The following is a 19,464-nucleotide window of genomic DNA, read 5'->3' on the forward strand; positions in this document are numbered from 1 at the left end:
TAAAAATTAATCTGCAGGGCTAATAAAAACAGTTCTGACAAAATGCTTAGTCCTAAATCCTAATCCCCCGGCTTTCCGCCTCAGGGGAGTACCCTCCCCTTCATCCTTCCCTCTCTTCTCTTACCTTCTGTTGCTGTTTATGACCCACTTACATTGCCCTCTATCTCCATGATCTATTCATCTCTCACCAAGCCTTTAAGTTTCTCTTGCTGGTTCTGCTCATCTAAGATCTACCTTCCCCCTACTCTCTCCCTACCCCTGCAAGCCTCCTATGATATTTTGACGGTTCTGCCCTCAATTTCCCTTCTCCCTTAGCCTCTTATCTTTTTTGACTGGTTATGCCCTGCCCCGCTTACACCTATCTCTCCCATTCACGCTCTAACTCTACTTCTTATCTCTCCCCACCCTCTAAACTTTTATTGTGGATTCATGCACGCTTACAACCATCTTACTCCTAACATTGTCACTTCTCTTTCTGGTTCGGTCATTCCTTAATCCCCCTGTATTTTCCATGTTCTACTCTTCAGCACATCTCTCACCCTACCAGCACATATCTCTCTCTACCTTTATCGCTGATTCTATCCTTCTGCATCCACATCTCTCCATTTCCCCTCCTCGCTGCATATGTTTTTCTAATGATTTGCCTCTCGTACATCTACAGCTCCTATCCATGTACTGTCCTTCACCACTATCTCTCCCTTCGTTCCCCTAATGTTTTTTGTTGGTCTGTCCCCTTCCATCCACATTCCCCCTTATACAGCACCCAAGGCACTTCCCTTGTGTCACTGTTTCTGTTTCTCATAGATTCACCTTTTCTTTTTATTCTCTACACTCCCCCAGTATATTACCTTTCTCGCTGATTCTGTACTTATTAGATCCACCTCTCACCTCCCTGCTGTAATCGCCAACTCTCATCTCTTCCCAGCCCTTAACTTTCCCTCACTGGCTCTACTCCTCTAACTCCTACCTCTCCCCTGCCTCTCACCGTCAGCCTCATACCTGCTCTTGGTGTTCCTGCCCTCTTACATCCTCCTCTCAGCACTCTCCCTCCCCACCACTTAAATTTTCTCCTGATGGTTCTGCCTCTCTTCTATTCATGCGCTACCTTTTGCCTTTAATCATTCCTCCCAGCCTCGTCTTTTTTGCTGGTTTTCCCCCCTTTACATTAACTTCTCCTTTCTCCCCATTCCCAGCTTTTTCTTGCTGGTTCTGCCCCTCTTACGTTCACATCGCCCCTAAATGCTCTACTCTTCGTGTTCCATCACTCTCCCTCCTGAACGCTCCATTTGCTGGTTCTGCCCCTCTAACATCTGCCACTCCCCTCCATGCGCTGCTCTTCACCACTCTTCTCTTCTCAACCTCCTACCTTGTTTCAGCTGCTCTCTCCTTTACATCCACCTCTCCTCTTCCACCCGCCCACACTCTGAAATGCTCTTACATATAAACATGGATTCGGCCATTCTTAACATTTCCCTCTTTTGCATTCCATTAGAGGTGGGCAAGTCACTGAAAGCTTGAGCCACAGGCCTGACGCTGGCTTAGCTCGAGGTCCTCGTGAAACCTCCTAACACCAGCTGAAATGTCCTGGAAGGTGATGTGCCCTAGTGACTATAGCTGTCTGCCATTTATCATGGGAGGTCAGACTTGAATCCCGGCCTCGGGTCAGCATCCTGTAATCTGAGCAAATCTCCCTGTGCCCAAAAAATGTATAGGATAGTTTGTGTCTGCTGTGAAGCACTCTTATCTCAATGGACAAGGGTTGCCTTATATCAATTTGCCAAAAAGACGATGTAGGCCCTGCCTGTCATACACGTTCTAGTCTCATCCTCCAAGAAAACAAGACAGCACATTACACTCTAAAGTCATAAAGAGATACCCATCTAGTGGCTAAATAGCAAAGCGAGAAACTAGAATCAATGTTGGCTTACCTGCTTGACTAAATTGTGTGATCCTAGGCAAATAATTTAGTTCACTGTTACTCCATTTTGTTCACTGTCACACATTAGAGCGCTTTCAAATATGCACATTCAGGATGTGCGCTATACAGACACCTCTTGTGTTTGATACAATAGACTATAATTTTGCTCCATGTGAATAAGAATCTAGCCCACTTATTAGGCAGATATGAACCATGAAGTGGCTCTTAGTTCATGAACACCATTATAATCAGGGCAGTAGCGGGAAGTTTTCTCAGTTCATTTTGAGTACTCTCACTTTTAATAAATACTTCTCAATGCAATGATATAATACAATGTACTAAGGTAAAAGGCTTCTGTGTGTTAAAAAAACTGTAATTTTTAATTCTGATGACACCCAGTGGCAGCTCCTCCACTAAGGCGGAAGAGCATTGCCCCACTGCTTTAGAGCAGTGTAACTAAAGGAAAAATAAAAGTATTATAACTTAAAGTTATTATCATTTTATTTCTTCCTGCTACTTTATGGCCGGGGTGATCGGGGCTGCTCTGATCTGCCCACTCCAAGTGCGCATAAATTCTTGGCCCGTCCTCCCGGCCTGGCCAAATAGACATGCACACTTTGCATGTTCTCCACATAAGCTGCATTACAGCCTATGAGGAAAACATACCCAGGCCTCCATTCCCTTGCTTAGTAACGAACCTTGGCGTTCAGACCAATCCCAGCGCTGCATTGCAGCGATGTGATTGATCAGGGGAGCCTGGATGCTTCCTGGTTCCTGATCCTGTTCCTGACTCAGAGTAGAGAGTGGAGAGACGCGGCGGCGATAAGGTAAGTTTTACTATTTATTTTTTACATTCCTCCCCTGCCTGCCCACCCCTGATCCCTGCCCGCCGCAACGGATGACACCTACGGGCTGCCTTTTTAATTTCTGGGACTCCAACCTCTTCAAGTTATACCTGTCACCTCATTTCTCTCCCAGGCTCTTCCCTTCTCTCACTGATTCTGCCCATTATATACACTTCTCCTCTTCCCCATCTCCCTTTGCTCCAGCCTCTTATTTTTTTTGTCAATTCTACCCTCTCACGTTCAGATGTCCTGTCTCTGTGAACTCTACATCTATTATCCCTCACCCACCTCTTACCTTAGTTCTTGCGTTTGTCTTACTCCATGTATATACACCTCTCTCTGCATTGCCCCCAGGTCCCTCCGTCCTCGACACCTTCATACTTACAAGTGGAGATGACCATCTCCCGACAGAAAAAACAATAGGAATGCTGGGACACTAATACTGCCCCTCCCCCCGGGAGTACATAAGCAGTACTTACCCAGCAGCCCTCCTGTTCTTTTTTTCTGTATGTCGACAGTGTTGATGGTGTGCTGGTGCTGCTCCTGCTGGGCTTGAGTAGAGGTGCTTCTCTTTTCCCCCCGCCCAGCTGCCTGGCTGTATGGGCGCGGGTTTCCCTGGACAGCCTCCTGGCCTGCCGGGCTTGCTTGGAGTCGGTCTTTCTCTGGAGCCGGTCTTTGCTGTGTGCTGCGTGCTCCTACCAGCCCTTTGTGGCTGGTGCTGGAGTTCCTGGTTGCTTCCGGGTCGCGGGCTCGGCTTTCCGAACCTGGCCGGGGAGCCGTGCCTCGCTGGATGGGCTCCTGATGACTTCTGCTCAACTGTGTTGTGGGGGCCTTGTTCCTGGGGTTGGCCCCCACTCCTGGTGAGTCCCCATTTCGGGTTCCCTTTTTTCTTCTGCCTGGCGCTCTTGGTGGGCTGTGTTTATGCTGCTGCCTGCCTGTGTATGGTTCCTGCCCGTTTTCTTTCTGTTTCAGAGGCCGGCACTGGCATCTGCAGGCACCTAGCCTCGCTTCTATGGCGCTCTGCTCGGGACACTTTTCTTCCTGCCCCAGAGGGTGGGGGGCTGCAGGGTCTCCCACTCAGCCGCTGTTAGAATCTGCAGTGTGAGCTTCCCACGCAGCGCCGCTGGCAGTGCTGGAGTGTTTCCTGTTCGAGGCATGCGGGGGCCTCTGATCCAGTTCGGGGGCCGACTCTGGTGTCCTCTGCTTCTTTCCTGATGTCTTATTAGGAGGGTTTATGCCAGATGTCCGGGGCTGTGTTTCTTCCGTCCCTGTGGTACAATAAGTGCTTGTGTGGGACGTTCCTTTTGTTTCCGTTCCCTGACATCTGTTCCGATGCATTGAGGGGTGTTAGCGCCATTCTTGCTGTGTGTTGGTCCTCTTGTTTGCTGCTGCACGTTGAGTGTGTGCCAGTTCCCTGCCCTCTGTTCCGGTGCCTTCAGGACGGTGTTGGCGCCATTCTTGATGTGTTTTGGTCCTCCCTTTTTGCTGGCCCGCCTGTGTCTTCTGCTGTGGGGTGAGGAGTTGGCCTCCCGGCTGGTGCGGTCCACCTCGTGTCTTGTGTACCGGGTTCGGGTCTCGGCGGTGACACGCTGCGTCCTGTGCTTCTGGGCTGGTCGCTTATTGACCCTTTGCCTTACGCGTGATCATGTGTCCTCATGTGTCGCGACTGGTACCTTTGCTGCCCATGTGCCACTCCTTTTCCTTGGGTGTCCTGGGCGCGGTGCCTCCGCTTTTCCCTGAGCTTTCTGTGCTTGGCCGGGGAGGGGGGGAGGATGTTTGGGGATTTGCGACCCTGGTATGCCTTCTGTTTTTTGACTTGCTTATGTGACATGCTTATGTGGCATGGAGCACTGGGGTGTCTTGTTCCTTTGCTGCTTGTGTACGTGTTTTTGTCACATTTTTGGTGGGGGCCTTGTGGTGTTGTTGGCCCCCGCTCTGGCTGTTTTCGCCCACACTTTTTTCTTCTAGGTGTTGCGTGACGCTGGGCTCCGTGGTCCTTCTTGTGCCTCTGGTGTCGCTGGCGATCCTGCCCGTGGGTTCGAGTCCGGCCGCTGCTTTCCTGATGTCCGGTGTTGGTGGGTCCTCTGTTCGCCTGCTGTTGCCGGTCCTGGGGTGATGACGGGTGTGCCTTCTGGCGTGTGTCTTGTCCCTGGGTCGGTGCCTCCTGGGGGTGCCGGGGTTTGTTGGGGGACTTGCGTTCAGCGCTGTGCTACGTCCCGTATTGCTTTTTGGGGTGTCCTGCTGCTGTCTCTGGAGTCCACGCTGCTTGCCTCCTGTGTGGCTTGTTCCTGGTCTACGGCCTTACCGCTGGCCCGCCCAGGGTCTTGCTGTTATTGTATGGTGGGCGTTCCGAGGGTCTGCTCCCTTTGGGTGGCTTGCCTCGGATTGGCGTGGGTTCCGGTCGCCTCTGTGGTGGCTAGTTCCGTTTTTCGCTGGCTCTACCTTTGCTTGCTCCTGGGGTTCCCTGTGTTGGGGTTTTCCTGCATGCTTGCTTGTGCCTTGTTCTCTGCTGCGTGGCGTTCCTCTCTTCTTTGGCAACGGCCTGTTCCCCCTCTGCTTCGGGCTGCCTACCCCGCCTGGTGGTGGGTCGGTGTTCCTGCTCCTTAGGCAGATGCAGGGGTGGGGTCCTGTGGCCTCCCCTGTTTCCGGTTGGCCTGCCGTGCTGTTCTCCCTATGTGGCCTTGCCTCCGCTGCGGGCTGGCTGTTGTGGCCCCTGCTCTGCTTGGGTGTCCTGGTTCTTCGCTTCCTGGCTTCTGTGTGGTTGTTCGCCTTTGGGGCTCCTGGTTCCTGGTTCTGTTCCTCCAGTCCCTTGGGCTGTGCCTGATTCCTCTCCTGGGTGATTGCCTGTGTCGTGCCGGGGGCTCTTTGGGGTGCTGTGTCCCCTCTGCCTGCGCTTGGGTGGCTTGTGCTGCCTTGGGTGCGGCTGTTCTGCTTCAGCCCTGCCTGCACCTGTTCTCGTCTATTCCCTGCTTGGTTCCTGTTTGGGTGCCTGCCTGGGTCTTCCTGTTGGTGTGGGCTTCCCTTTGCTCCGGCCTGGGGCTTCTGGTGTTATCCGGGGGCCTTTCTGTGTGCTTGGCCTGGCTGCTTCTGCTCTGGCTCCCCCTGGGCTGGCCTTTGGCTTGCTTCCTGTGTTTCCTGTCTGCCCCTCCTGTTTCCGCCGTGTGGCCTGCCTGGTTTGTTCCTGGCTGGGGCCTCCTGGCTGCTGCCGGTTCCTGTCATGCCTCCTGTTATCCGGGTTGGTGTGCTGTCCCCGTGCTCTGCTGTCTGCTCAGTGTTGTGCTTGGTTGAGCTGGGTTGGTCCCTGCCTGGCCTTCTGGGGCTGCTGGGTGCTGTTGGCTTCCTGGTCCATCTGCTGTTGGGGGTGTTTGCTCCTTGGGTTGTTCTGGTCTCGTCTGGTTCCCTTGGTGGGTGCCTGGCTGAGGTTTCTGCTGCTGCTTCCCACTCCTGCTTGTGGTGCTCCTTTTTGGGCACTGCTTCCTTGCTATTCTCTCTTTGGTTCCTGGCGGGGTGTTCTGCTGTTGGGGCCGCTTCTGGTGGTTCCTTCTGGGCCTTCTCCTGCTGTTGCTTGTGGGCCTGGGTGGAGTTCTTTGGCTCTGGTTCTGCCGGCTTCTTGCTGGTTGTGTGTGGCCACGTTCTGTATCTCCTGGGTTTTCGGGCTGTGCTGTCCCTTTTTGGCCTGCTCTGGGGGTTTGTTGCCGGCCTTTTCCGGGTTCTTTCCTGGTTCTGTGGTCCTGGCTCGCTCCTTCCTCCCTTGCTTTCCTGGGCTTTGTTCCTGATGTGGGTCTGTTCGGGTGCCCCTCCCTCTTTGTTTGGGGTGCTGTACTGTGGTGCTCGTGCCTCTGCGGGTCCCTCCCTCCTGGCTGCGGGTTGTCTGTGGTTTCCTGCTGCTTGGTCCTCTGCTCTCCTCTGGGTTTGCTTGGGCCTGCTGTTCCTCCTACGGGGTCGGGTTGCTTGGCTCTGGTACTGGCTTCCTAGTTCTATTGGTGTTTGTTGGTCTCTTTTTTTGCTGTCTGCTTGGCTCCTCTCTGTCATTGATGGATTGGGGCCTTGTGGTTCTGGTCTGGGTGCTGTGCTCCCTGGGCTTTCTTTTTCCCGCTGCTCCTGCCCTTGCTGCTTGCCTGGCCTGGGTGTGGGGTTCCTGGGCGGTCCTGGGTCTTTGGGCGCCTTCTTTGTGCTGCCCTCTGTGACTCGTTGGGTGGCTGCTGGGGTTTCCCGGTTGCTCTGTGCTCCCCTCCTGCCTTGTGTTCCATCCCTTTGGGGTTGGGGTTTTCTGGGCTTGTGGTCGGTTTTTCTGTTCCCGTCCTGATTTAGTTTTCTTTTTTGCTGGTTTCCAGTCTTGTGGGCCTCTCCTTGTTTGGTGGGCTTTCGGCTGGGTTCTGGGTTTCTTCCCTGTCCCTGTCTTTTGGGTCGGGTTCTCGATCCTGTTCGGCTCCTGGGTGCTTGTTGCTTCCTGGGCCTCCTCGGCCGGGTTTCCTCCTCGGGTCTCTTGGGCTCGAGTCCTTTCTTTTTGACCTTCCTTTTTGGGCTGGGTGCTTGTGCCTGCGCTCTGTTGGCCGTTTCTTTCTTTGGCTTCTTCCGGGTTGTCTCGTCTTCCTGGTGGGTCTGCCTGGCGGTGTGTTCCTTCCTGCTGGTTCTGGCCTTGGCGGTCTTCTCCGGGGGGTTGGTTTTGGCTGTGCTTGGTGTCCTGGTCCGGGTCCCGGTTGCCGGCTTCTCGGGTTGGCGGACCCCTTTCCTTGGTGCCGTGGCCTTTTTTCTTTGTCTCCGGTCCTTGTCCCTGCTGTCCGGTTCTGGGTTGCAGGCCGGCTGTTTCCTGCGGTCTTCCTTCCTCCTTCTCGGTGCTCCCTTGGGTGGCTGCTTTTGTTGTGGTTTCCTGGGTGTGCTTGTGTGTGCGGAAGGACGGGTTTTCTGCTTTGGTCATCTCCACTTGTAAGTATGAAGGTGTCGAGGACTACGGGACATGGAGTAATGAAGATTACCGGTAAGTAATAGGACATTATCTGCTCTTCTCCCTTTTACTTCACACTCAGCAATTAATGCTCTGTGCGAAGCAACCTGATCCTGTCTTTTGTTGTGAGCCTTGCAAGACACCCTGCTTCTCATTCATGGAGGGGCATGGCTCTCTTCGCTACCAAGGGCCCTTCAAGTACTCATCTAATCGCTGTTATCATGCAGATGCAGCAGTTAGACGTCTGAACTCCTTTCAGCCCATGGCTGCGGGAAGCATGGGAGGTGGTCCCATTCCTTGGGGCTTGCATCGCAGCGCTGCACCACTGCTGCCCCCGGGCCTTGTAATACCGGAGTCTTTTAGAAGGTGGTGCACTGCTGCCGGCACTGCGGCTGTGAGTAGGTGCAGACTCTGGCCTTCTGCCCACACTGCCCATGCCTTGGTGTGGTAATACTGCATGTAGGAAAACCTGAAACCGGTGAATCAGTATTTTGAGTGTTGTGTTACTGCAGGGCTCGTAATGAATCAACTATGTTGTTACTGTTCTCCTTCCATGCCCTTTCTGATCCAGATTGTACTTCTGCCCTCTTATACTTCTCATCCTAACATTTTTCAAACTGTAAATGCAGAGGTCCTATTAGACAATGTGATGCATTCGCCATTGACATGGATATTGACTCTTCTACCCGCTTGCTTCCCAGTTTCTATGTCCGTGTTCTGGAGAAGATGTTCTCAGCGACTATGGAGGAGTCATCAATGCTGCGCTATTCTATCTCCTTCCCCATGGTCTGCAGTCAGTTTGTGAACAACATCCACGAGATGTGCCCAGAGGAGGTCAGTGACTTGATAATGTTGGGTAAAATAGGATCTTGACTGGGTGGTGGCCAGGGAGGTCCTTTCCTGAACCTCTTTCTCTCATGCAAGAATGATGGTTTGAGGTAGCATATTCTGTGTTCATGTGAGAAGCTTAAAGGAACCTTTCATCTACTTTAAGGTTTAAAATAAATGTTATGATTAGATATTTGTAAGTTATTGCCCTGCCTCATGTATCAGTCCTGTATGTAGCCATTCTTATCTGTAAGTTCTCCCCTGTTAGGAACTCGCCCCATCCTCACCAGGTGAGTTAGAGGGCTTTATGACTCTTTTCTCGACAAAAATGTATGAGGGTTGAAAAGGTAGAGTAGACACTGCATATGAAATCCTTGGAGACACCTAAAGTATGATCTTATGCTTTCCACCAGTACAAAAGAAGGAAAGCTTGCCCAGTATTTCCTTGCCAAACAATCCACACAAAAAATCCACTGATAAATGAATGACATAATAAGTTGTGTCAGAAATCCAATATTCATCTTACATGTTGAGGGTTTCTGAATCCTAAAGAGGGAACTGGTCATCATCTCCACTGTACAGTGCACTTCCTGCAGGCACATACAGGTGCCTTGGGGACTTTCTTCATAGAAGATAGGACTCTCCATTCCTCACAAGTAGAAGTGGGTCACCTAATTGTATTAATCGGGGAAAGATTACTATTTGAAATAAGGGTAGCAATAGTTTAATATGAATACACACCATGGTACTTTGACTTCAATCTGAGTGAGAATACAAAGATTCAATTGATGTGGAATGATAACATTGGGCGTTAAAAAGTATGTGTTCTACAAACGTGGGTAGTTGTGGGAAAGTTAGAGAGATTTTTTCAAAGCCTCAGTTCGCAGAATTTAGGAAATAAAAATGTGGCATTGCCTTATTCAGTTATTTTAAATGCCATCCTTGTTTTTCTCACAGTACCCTCACTTGAAAAACTGTGGACTTGGTCTATGCAATACTTTCCTAGAAGAAATCAGCAAGCAGACCTGCAACTGCCTCCTAGATATGTGTGCAGAGCAACGCAACCTCAGTGAACAGGTACTCATCCTTTTTGTAACTAATTACACATGGAATCCTGCGTCGCGCCATTAGTGAACTTGTAACCAAGCTCATCACATCAGATCATATCACAAATTTGTTGTCATATCTCTGTGAACCTTTGCTCTCTGAGCCTGATCATACATGGTATCCTATGCGCTGATACCTGAATGCCAGAACTTATGTTCTGTACATTCAAACACACATGAATACGCTGCTAGACCCTCAATGGAAAAGTGCTCACTCTTTCAATATAAGTTCTCCCAAGGGATGCTGTCCTCAACCCCAATAAACAGGCACTCCTGTATCAGATCATACATGGATTGCTGCCCCTTTACGTCATTGAGTAAATATTAATGTTCTGTTGATCACACATGGCTTAATGTGTTTCACCACTGGAGAATATTTTTTCATTGGTGATGGATCAGGTTGCACTTAAATGAATGCGCTATGCTATCAGTGCGCAGGTGTCAAATCTATATGTATCATATCAAGCTTGGAACACTGTACCTCACCATCGGTGAACGGGTGGCATTAATTCTTGGAGCTATTCTACTGATCTCTCTGGCATCTCTTGGGTTGTGACTGGCTGAAATCTTGACACCTTCACAAATGAAGTCACACCCACCAATCTGTGCTGCCCAGGGCTTTAAGGCCTCTGGAAGGCCACAGGGAAATGTTGGCCCTAAATCTCCAATCCAAAGGTTTCACTGCTTATAGGGAGCCATAATAAAGTAGGATGCAATCCGGAGCCCAGGAACCGGGCAATCAGAAATATCTTAAGATGATGATAGGGCTCAGTGATCCAGCATTTTGCATCATACTTGAAAGACCTATACCCTTGACTGGTTTCATCTCTAACCCCACAATAAACAACAGGAACCATCCCAACACGAATTTTCTTATCATACCTGAGAATCCTGAGGTTGGGCGTGCTAGAAGCGTTTGAAGGGCTTTGACCAAAATCTTTTTGAAGGAGCAATGTTGATACAATTTATTGCTCCCGGGAGGGTCAACGTCGGATCTGACTGCAAGCCAAGCTCATTAGCTAATGGTGTTTTACAGCTTTTTACAGCTTTTTACGTGCTCTTTTCTGCTCTGAGAATAGGCTCTAGCATGCAAAGTGCAACAAGTTCACTGGAAGTGTTTCGTATGACTTTGGGCCATGTTTAGCTATATTACTTTAAGAGCTAGTAGCAAATGGTGCATTTTAAGGGACATTGACCTACTACAATGTCCAAATCCTGTTTGGATTTGATTTTTTTTTTCAAAAGTGGGTGTCTCCCATAAGGATCAAATTCTTTGCACATGATCATTTGAAAGAGCACCATGCACCAACATGTATAACTTATTAGGACTCACAGCCAATATTTTTGAGTTGCTCATCTTGTTTACTCCATTTTCTTAAGTGTGTTTTTGAAAAAGGGTTGGCAGATTGTCCATGGTTAGAGCATGATTGCTAAATTCAACAATAGTGCCATCTCCACACAGATGGAAATATTGTTGCAAAGTCGATGGCCCTATTATGTAAAGTTGAGCCCATATTACACAGTCGATGGCAATCTCATGTCAATTAAATGGGATCATACCCTCCACATTTTCTTGGAAAGCATCTTCAGGCAGAACAATCCAGTCCATGGATGTACAAGCTCGGTCAGGCCTGACTTCGACAACCAACCTAATCTGGCTATATTAAGTATACATCTAAAGCTGAGCCTCTTCTAGAAGACACTCTGTGCCTCCAAGGAAAGGACAGGGACCCCCGTTACTCCCTGTGAGAACTAGACCTCCTAGGTTTCTGCCATCCTCCTTTCTGGCTATCAATGACGTTACACCAGAGGTCTCCATACTTACTGACGGACTTTGCAACAGTGTGGGAAAACATCTGGAAAGATGGGGCTTCTTACTAGGCCTGGACAGTAAATTCCGTTCCGCTCGCGGAATTTGGGTAATTTCCCGTTCCACAGAGAATGCGGAATTGCCACATTTTTGCTTGTTTGCGCTTTCAAAAAGAGTGTACGCAAGATATTTCTCCCCGAGCACGCAAACAGCGTTCGCGAACAGGAAAAAAGCATCGCGAACGGGCGGAACAAGCAATTCCGCGTGTTTGCAGAACTTTGCGTGCTCGTGGAGATTTATTGCCATTTTGTGGAGCTTTGCGTAGCTCGACCACGCAAATTCCGCCCACCCCTACTTCCTACATCAGAAGGCTAACATTGTGGGCTGGAATACATGAATAAACAGTGTGGTAACCTGCTGATGAGCAGTAATACTTCTGCAAGCACCTTCCTGAGGTGAGCAAGAGAGAGTTCCTTGACTGCTACCTATCCAAGTGTACTTTGAAGAGAACTGTGTAGTTTGTAACGATTGCCTAATTTGCTGATAGATAGGGATTACTAGGGACTTATTGCACGGGCAGTAGCCCAATGTCCTCTATGATCAATCAATCATATCATTTGATGGTACACTTTGTCCTCCCCTTCAAGTCACAGACCAGGATATGGGCCTTGCATTACCAGGGGCAGGCCTAGACCTTCACGCACACGCTAGATTATTGAGACGCTAAGGTAACATAAAAACTCTGGATACCAGTTTTAGAAGCAGATGGCAGGGGCACATGCCTGTACAATGTGAGGGGACATTTTCATCCCAAAACATGCTATATGCCACACCTCATTCAAGAAACCACTTTCTGCTACTGGAAATTTTAGACTGTACAGTGTGTAACATCAAGCTTGCAATATTACCAATTGCCATTATTTTTGACCATCGCTATGAAACCCATTTATATACAAACAACAATTCATGCCTAAAGTGTGAAACATTACTCCATTGCATGTGCAATGGATCCATTGGATCCATTGCACATTTTCGATATAACTAATGGCTTTGAAAATGATTTGCATCATGTTAATTTGTATGTACATTTACACCATGTCAAGTGCTGCACAACCACCGTAAATGTCTCCCTTGTTGACAAGTGTTAGAGATCCTGCTCTTCTTATCGTAGTTCTTTATCTATGCAAAAATGTTCCTCTATCACAAAAACTCATGAACACACATACACACACAAACACACACACCTTTACTCATACAATTAACTAACTTCCACACTGTCGGACCCGCACTGTATTACCGGCCGCATGCATAATTGTTGCTGTTTGCGATTTCTTAAATGCGAAAATTAAGGAATCGCAATTAAGAAATCGCAAAAGGCTATGCATCAAGAAATCGCATTTTTTTTGCGATTTCTAAAAATTCCTTAATTGCGATTCACAATTTGCGATTCGCAATTAAGGAATCCCTTCCCATTTATTCCTATTGGCCAAGAGACCCATAGGAATCAATGGGAAGTAATTCTCAATTTGCGATTAGCAATTTGCGAATCGCAAATTGAGAATGCAATTTCAAGGGTGCAGGGGGGGGGGACCCCCCTGCACCCCTGAAATATAACTTTAAGTGCATTTTTCGCACACACACATGCCCCAAGGGCATCTGTGTGTGTAAAATGAAACTTTCAAAAATGCACTTTTGTGCATTTTTGAAAGTTTTCGCAAATTACCATGAAGGTCAACTTCATGCAGCCTGATTCATCAAGCCGAAATGGGCTCGCAAAGGGCCAGATTCTGAGAATCTGGCCCTTTGCGAGCACTATTTTTGCATTTGGGATTCATCATCCCAAATGCAAAAATCGGTAACAGCGATTTCACTATTTTGCGATGAATTACATTTAAGGAATCTCTATTTGAGATTCCTTAAAGGCAATTCATCATCCATTTTAAAATTGCGAATTCGCAATTTCGGCCCGCTATTTACCGCGAGGTCAAAACTCGTGGTAAATAGCGAAAACTTAGAAAAATGCTTTTAAAAGCATTTTTCTAAGTTGCATGTTGCACACACACATGTCCTTTGGACATGTGTGTGCACAACACCTGCTCGTATTTACTTTTAAGGGGTGCTACAGGGTGTCCTTTGGACACCCCTGGCACCCTTTAAATCGCTATCTTATTTGCGATTAGCAAATTGCTAATCGCAAATAAGGAATACTCCCCATTCATTCCTATGGGCCTTTTGGCCCATAGGAATGAATGGGGAGTTATTCCTTATTTGCGATTAGCAATATGCTAATCGCAAATAAGGAATATGTAGGAATCGCATTTGTTTTTGCGATTCTTACATGAATGCCGTTTTGCGAGTCTGGAATAGCGATTCCTTATGATTGGCTATTTCAAACTTGCAAAACTGCAATATGATGAATCAGGCTGATGGTAATTTACCTCTCTCTATTTGCGAATGTTCATGCATTGCATTTAAAAAATCTCAAATTGCGATTTCTTAAATGCAATCGCAATTTTAGAAATCGCAACATGATTGCGATTTCTAAAATTGCGAAAAACATGATGCATCCCGATTTTGTCAATTGCATTCGCAAACGGCCGAAAATTGTGATTCGCACCGTTTGCGAATGCAATTGACAATGATGCATGTGCCCGTTGTTTTTTTTTCACAGCTGTCGATCCTTGAAAAATGTATGTTCCATCTCTCTTCTGACATTTTACATAAGATTTCCAAGTAATCCCTGTTCAGGACCTTCTCGAGGGACGCTCGGGGAGAAGTCAAGAGCACCCGCCTCTCTAACATCTGCCTTCATGAAATCCTCGCAGCAGTGATCTTTAAGTTACTTCATCGTCTTGATTTACACAAGTAATCTAAAACCTCGAGTAAAGCGTATTTGCGAATAAACGCGAAGCCACCGCATCGGCATTAAAGATGACTGGATGAGGAAATGACAGAAGTACGAGGCGGCATACGGGTCTCAGAGAGCAATTCTGTTCTTTTTTTAGCCCTTGAACTAAAGATAAAACTGAGCGACGCATTTTTTGCAGAGATGTGGCACCGGGAGATGATGAAACATACAAAGCGTTGTTCGCTGTAACAATATCATTGATTTATTTTAAGAAGTTATCTGCCTTGTCAAAAACCTCGTAGAGCTTTTGCTGTGATATTGACTAAAAGCCAGCTATGAGAGTGATCGAAATGAAAACCTAGGACACAGGGTGGCAGGCTCTTAGCCGATCATTTATATGAAATACTGGCTCTGGCATTTAAGAACGATTTTACAGAATGCTGCGCGTGATGAGGAGCTCTGGTCAGGAATGTTTCTACACATTTATTGTTTTTTCACAACTTACGCTGCTTGCATAATAGGGCTTCTATTAACATAAGGGAGCTGGGCTAGAGAACAGAGATTATTAGGGAAGATGGGCGCATAACCGCAGTGTGCGGAGAGCAGATAATCGAATTGGCTATCTATCTGTCTATCATGATGACAAATATGTCAGCATTGATGTAATACATTCTGCCATTTAATATGTCATGAGTGATGTAATATGTGAAGTCATAAGCAGTGCACAAACCAAGAGGGTAGAAGTTATTATTAGTTTACTGAACCATAACTGGCGAATGTCTGGGTTTTTTAGGTTTGTTTTGTAACCATAACTGTAGTTTTTCAACATACATTTAAAAGTAAACTGTTCCAAAGGAAATCATTAGGAAAATATATATTAAATCGGTCGAAAAGAAATTTCATGCTCACAAAAAATGTGACAAGAAAATAAATGCAAACAAATTCCAGATTCAATGACTGAATACATCATATCCAACTTTCCTCATATAGCAGTTCCAACAAATATCAAGTTGCTAGTTGCTATATTTGATGGTGCAGTGTAAAGGTGATCAAGTGAGATGTGTGAATGAAAAAAAAAAAAAAATATATATATATATATATATATATATAAATATATATATATATATATATATATATATATAAATATATATATAATATAGCCTTAGAGCCAGCCGTAGTGGGCTATACAGGCTATTAACCCCTTGGGGACGGCCGCGATTCTGCACCTGTGCAGCCGTTTTTAAGAGTGGGCGGGTTCATGATGGCCCCCAGCCGTCATCAGCACACGAGCACCGTGATGGCTGGGGGCCGTCATCAGCATGGAAGTGGTTAAAGGCCCGCTCCTTGGCTCGGACCTTTAACAAGGGACCAAGACTTCAATAGCCTGTATAGCCCTGCTATGAAGGTCTATAAGGCTATTAGAACATTCTGCAACTAGAGGGCAAAATGTTCTAACAAATAGAACAAAGGCCTCTCATAGCTCGAGTGGATTTAAATCCCCTCTAGCTCCAAGAGGCCTTTGTAAAACATTGGAATGTTGCTCTATGGGCCTTTACCAGCCCGTAGTAGCATGGAGCACTCCATTGTCTACAATGGAGCTCCCAACATTCCAATGTTCTAACAATATATATATATCTATATATATTTTCCAAGAAATCGCTCCTTCCAACTGCTGTTGGCCCCGTGGGAGGTGGCGCAGACACCGGCGGAGCACGCTGGTAATTAATCCAAAGCAAAAAATTTCCAATTTCATGCGCTCTCAGCCACAAAGTATCTCCAGTTAAATCGAAATCCAAGGGTGTTTATTCACTTACAACATGTTTCGGCTTGCATGGAAGCCTTGTTCACGTAAATGAATGTGCTCGTAAATCACACTGATAAAGCTATGTGCAAGTACAAAACATAAACAAAGGACTCAGATATCGCCCTGTTCAACAAAATCCATGGCAGACATCTTGACATATGTTAAATAATGATGATTCCAATGATAAGCGCATGCCGTCAAATCACCTACACACCCCAATTTGAACTTGGTTGCACATGAAAAAATAATAATAATCAATTAATTGATAATGCAGTCTAAAATGAGCAAAGGTGGAACAAACTCTAAACCATCTTGCTTCTTGTTAAACAGGACGATATCTGAGTCCTTTGTTTATGTTTTGTACTTGCACATAGCTTTATCAGTGTGATTTACGAGCACATTCATTTACGTGAACAAGGCTTCCATGCAAACCGAAACATGTTGTAAATAAATAAACACCCTTGGATATCGATTTACCTCATGATACTTTGTGGCTGAGAGCGCATGAAATTGGAACATATATATATATATATATATATATATATATATATATATATATATATATATATATATATATATATATATATATATGTACACACACACAAACCCACAGTGCACAACACACGAAAATAAAATAAAGGAGAACAATCAACCAGCAGGACATACATTGCAACTACGTGAATGTAAAATCACATTAGCCGCACAATAAGGAAGGTACTTTCAAAAAATTAACATGTACTTGATAGAAAGTCAACGTTTCAACCTTATAAGTGAGAATTTGAAAGGGTCTTCCTCAGGACAATTGCATCTACCTGAAAGAGAGGAACTGTAAGAGAATATTTGAGAAAAAAATGTAAGTCAACTGGCAGGTAACCTGGCCTGGAGGGAGCCTAGATCTCTCGGTAGAGAAGTAAGAGAAGATAAAATAAGAGAGACTGTTTACAAAAAAAAAACAGGGAGAATGCATGTCAGTGTAAAATAAAACTACTAGGAAAAAAAGGACCACAGAAGAAGGCCTGATATCCAGGTGGCAAACAACACACCGAATAATTGTGAGACTCGAAATGTTACCTGTAGTGACAAGGAACAAACTCATGCGTGAGCCGTAGGCCCTACAGAGATGTGAAATGAAGATGGCCGTGCTTAGCCATGATCCACTAGCATCAAAATGCCGGGAGAGCTAATTGAACCCATTTAAAGTATGTCTAAAAAGACAATCATGCAAATAATGAAAACAAGTTCAGAAGAAAGAGGACTGTGAAGTACAGGTGAGCATCATGCACAGAGATATCAACATGATCACAGGAAGAAAAAAAAGAAGCAAAGCTTTGGTCACTCACTTCCCTGTCGTACAAGCCAACAATGCATACATGATCACAAGAAGCAGACTAAATAAAACTCGCTGGGGCAAGTGAACATCATGCACAGAGATATTGACGTGATAATGGGAAGAGAATAAAAGCAAAACGTTAGTGCACTCACGGTGACATGCATCAATAAAACGTTTTGCGATTCCTTATTAGCGATTTTTAAGGAATCGCAAATAAGGAATCGCAAAACGGGATGCATGATATAAATAGCATAATATTTGCAAATCGGCAAAAATCGCAATTTTTACCAAATCGCAAATATTATGCGAATTTCAATTTGCGATTTCGCAATTCCCATTGATTCCTATGGGCCAAAAGGCCCATAGGAATCAATGGGAATAGCGAATTCGCAAATTGAAATTCGCAGACTGTTGATGCATTCCATGGGTGCAGGGGGTGGTCCTTTGGACCCCCCCCTGCACCCCTGAAATGTATTTTGGAGTGCATGTTTCAAACATACATGTCCTAAGGACATGTGTGTCTGTAACATGACAGTGTTTTTAAATGCAAATTAGAGCATTTTAACACATTTTCGCAAATTACCACGAGGTTCAACCTCGTGGTAATTTGCACCCCAGATTTGCGAATTCGCAATTTTAAAATTATTCATGCATTGCTTTTGAGGATTCGCAAATTTGCGATTCCTTAGAAGCAATCGCATTTTTGGAATTCGCTAAAAATAGCGATTTTCCCAAAAATGCATGATGCATCTCAAAACATGATTTTGCATTCGCAAACGGCCGATTTTAGCGAATCGCACCGTTTGCGCATGCAAAAATCGTTGATGCATGTTGGTGTCAGTCCCCAGTTGTACATACCAGTAATCTAAACACAATCACAAGAAGTGTCCAAACGAGTTGTATCCAAGAGTCGGTCAAAGGTGCAATCCTGAGTGAACCAAAAAGTCCACAGAGGAGGAAGAAATGCTGTCAATGTGGAAAGGACTCAAAAGTAAGTCGAATGACACTGGGAGCATGGATAATCAAAAAAGAAAGACACAATCAGCTCTGGAAAGGACACGCCTCTAGGTCCTTGCTTACCACTATGATTGTGGAGATAGCATCCGTGTGGCAGAGTCGGCAAAAACTAAATGGCGGTATCCATAGCGATGAAAAACAGATTGTTTCTCTACCCAAAAATGGAAAGCATGCGCCATCTTGGGATGGAGTTATGGAGCTCCTAGAAGCATGAAAGAGGGGGAAGCCAGAAAGTGGGTATGGGAACTAAAAACACAGGTGCCATATTGAAATGTACAAACTGTTTCCGAAGGAAGTGGAGAACCAGAGAGACTTGAATGAATAGATGCACAAAGAAAAAAAATTGAAAACCTGAAAAATGTTGAACAAAGTATCAAAACATTCAACCCAAAAAGAACAACCAGATTATTGTCGATAAAAGCAGTGTAATTGATAGGAATACTGAAAACAGAGTTACAAATTCAGCAAATCATAGGGTTTTATATCATAGTTAACTAAAATGTTGCAAGAGATACAATAGCTCATAAGTGTACTAAGGCACGATTATCATTGAACTTTAAAACACCATAGTTCAGAAGTACAGTGTGGTAAGCTAAAACGATTCTTCAAAGGTGTTGAGTCCTTTATTAATAGATTTCAGTCTTTCAGTCCATTTATACTCCTGCAAGAGCAATTTGGCTTGGTGGTTCCCTCCCAATGGGTTACTAGTCAGAACCTGGCTCACTTGCCATCTTATGTCATAGTAGGAGTGTCCACGTTTGTTGTAATGCTCCACCAGATCTGTGGCCCGAGGCAAGTGGCGCGCGATAGCGGTGGAGCAAGCCGTCAATCAATCGCGCACAAAGGAAAGAATGTCCGCACAATCAGATTGTGCAGCAGTGGGGGGTTAATTACATATGTAATTAAACCCCCACTGCGCACAACCTGAGAGTGTGGACATTCTTTCCTTTGTGTGCAATATATATATAGCAGACGGGTAACAGAGCATCAGCGGCATCAATTTTAGCTGGAAT

At 46.0% G+C, this 19,464-nt stretch overlaps 1 protein-coding gene across 1 annotated transcript in view; it reads left to right on the forward strand.

The window, feature by feature from the left end:
- NCKAP1L (NCK associated protein 1 like) overlaps positions 1 to 19,464 on the forward strand; it is a 1,717,783-nt gene that overhangs the window by 599,911 nt on the left and 1,098,408 nt on the right. The window contains exons 17-18 of the mRNA XM_086964598.1: positions 8,410 to 8,542; positions 9,494 to 9,613. Coding sequence (XP_086820724.1) covers positions 8,410 to 8,542; positions 9,494 to 9,613 — 253 coding nt within the window. The remainder of the gene's footprint in view (positions 1 to 8,409; positions 8,543 to 9,493; positions 9,614 to 19,464) is intronic.

This window comes from Lissotriton vulgaris, chromosome 1_1 (assembly GCF_964263255.1).
Source record: "Lissotriton vulgaris chromosome 1_1, aLisVul1.2, whole genome shotgun sequence".
Lineage (NCBI taxonomy): Eukaryota > Metazoa > Chordata > Amphibia > Caudata > Salamandridae > Lissotriton > Lissotriton vulgaris.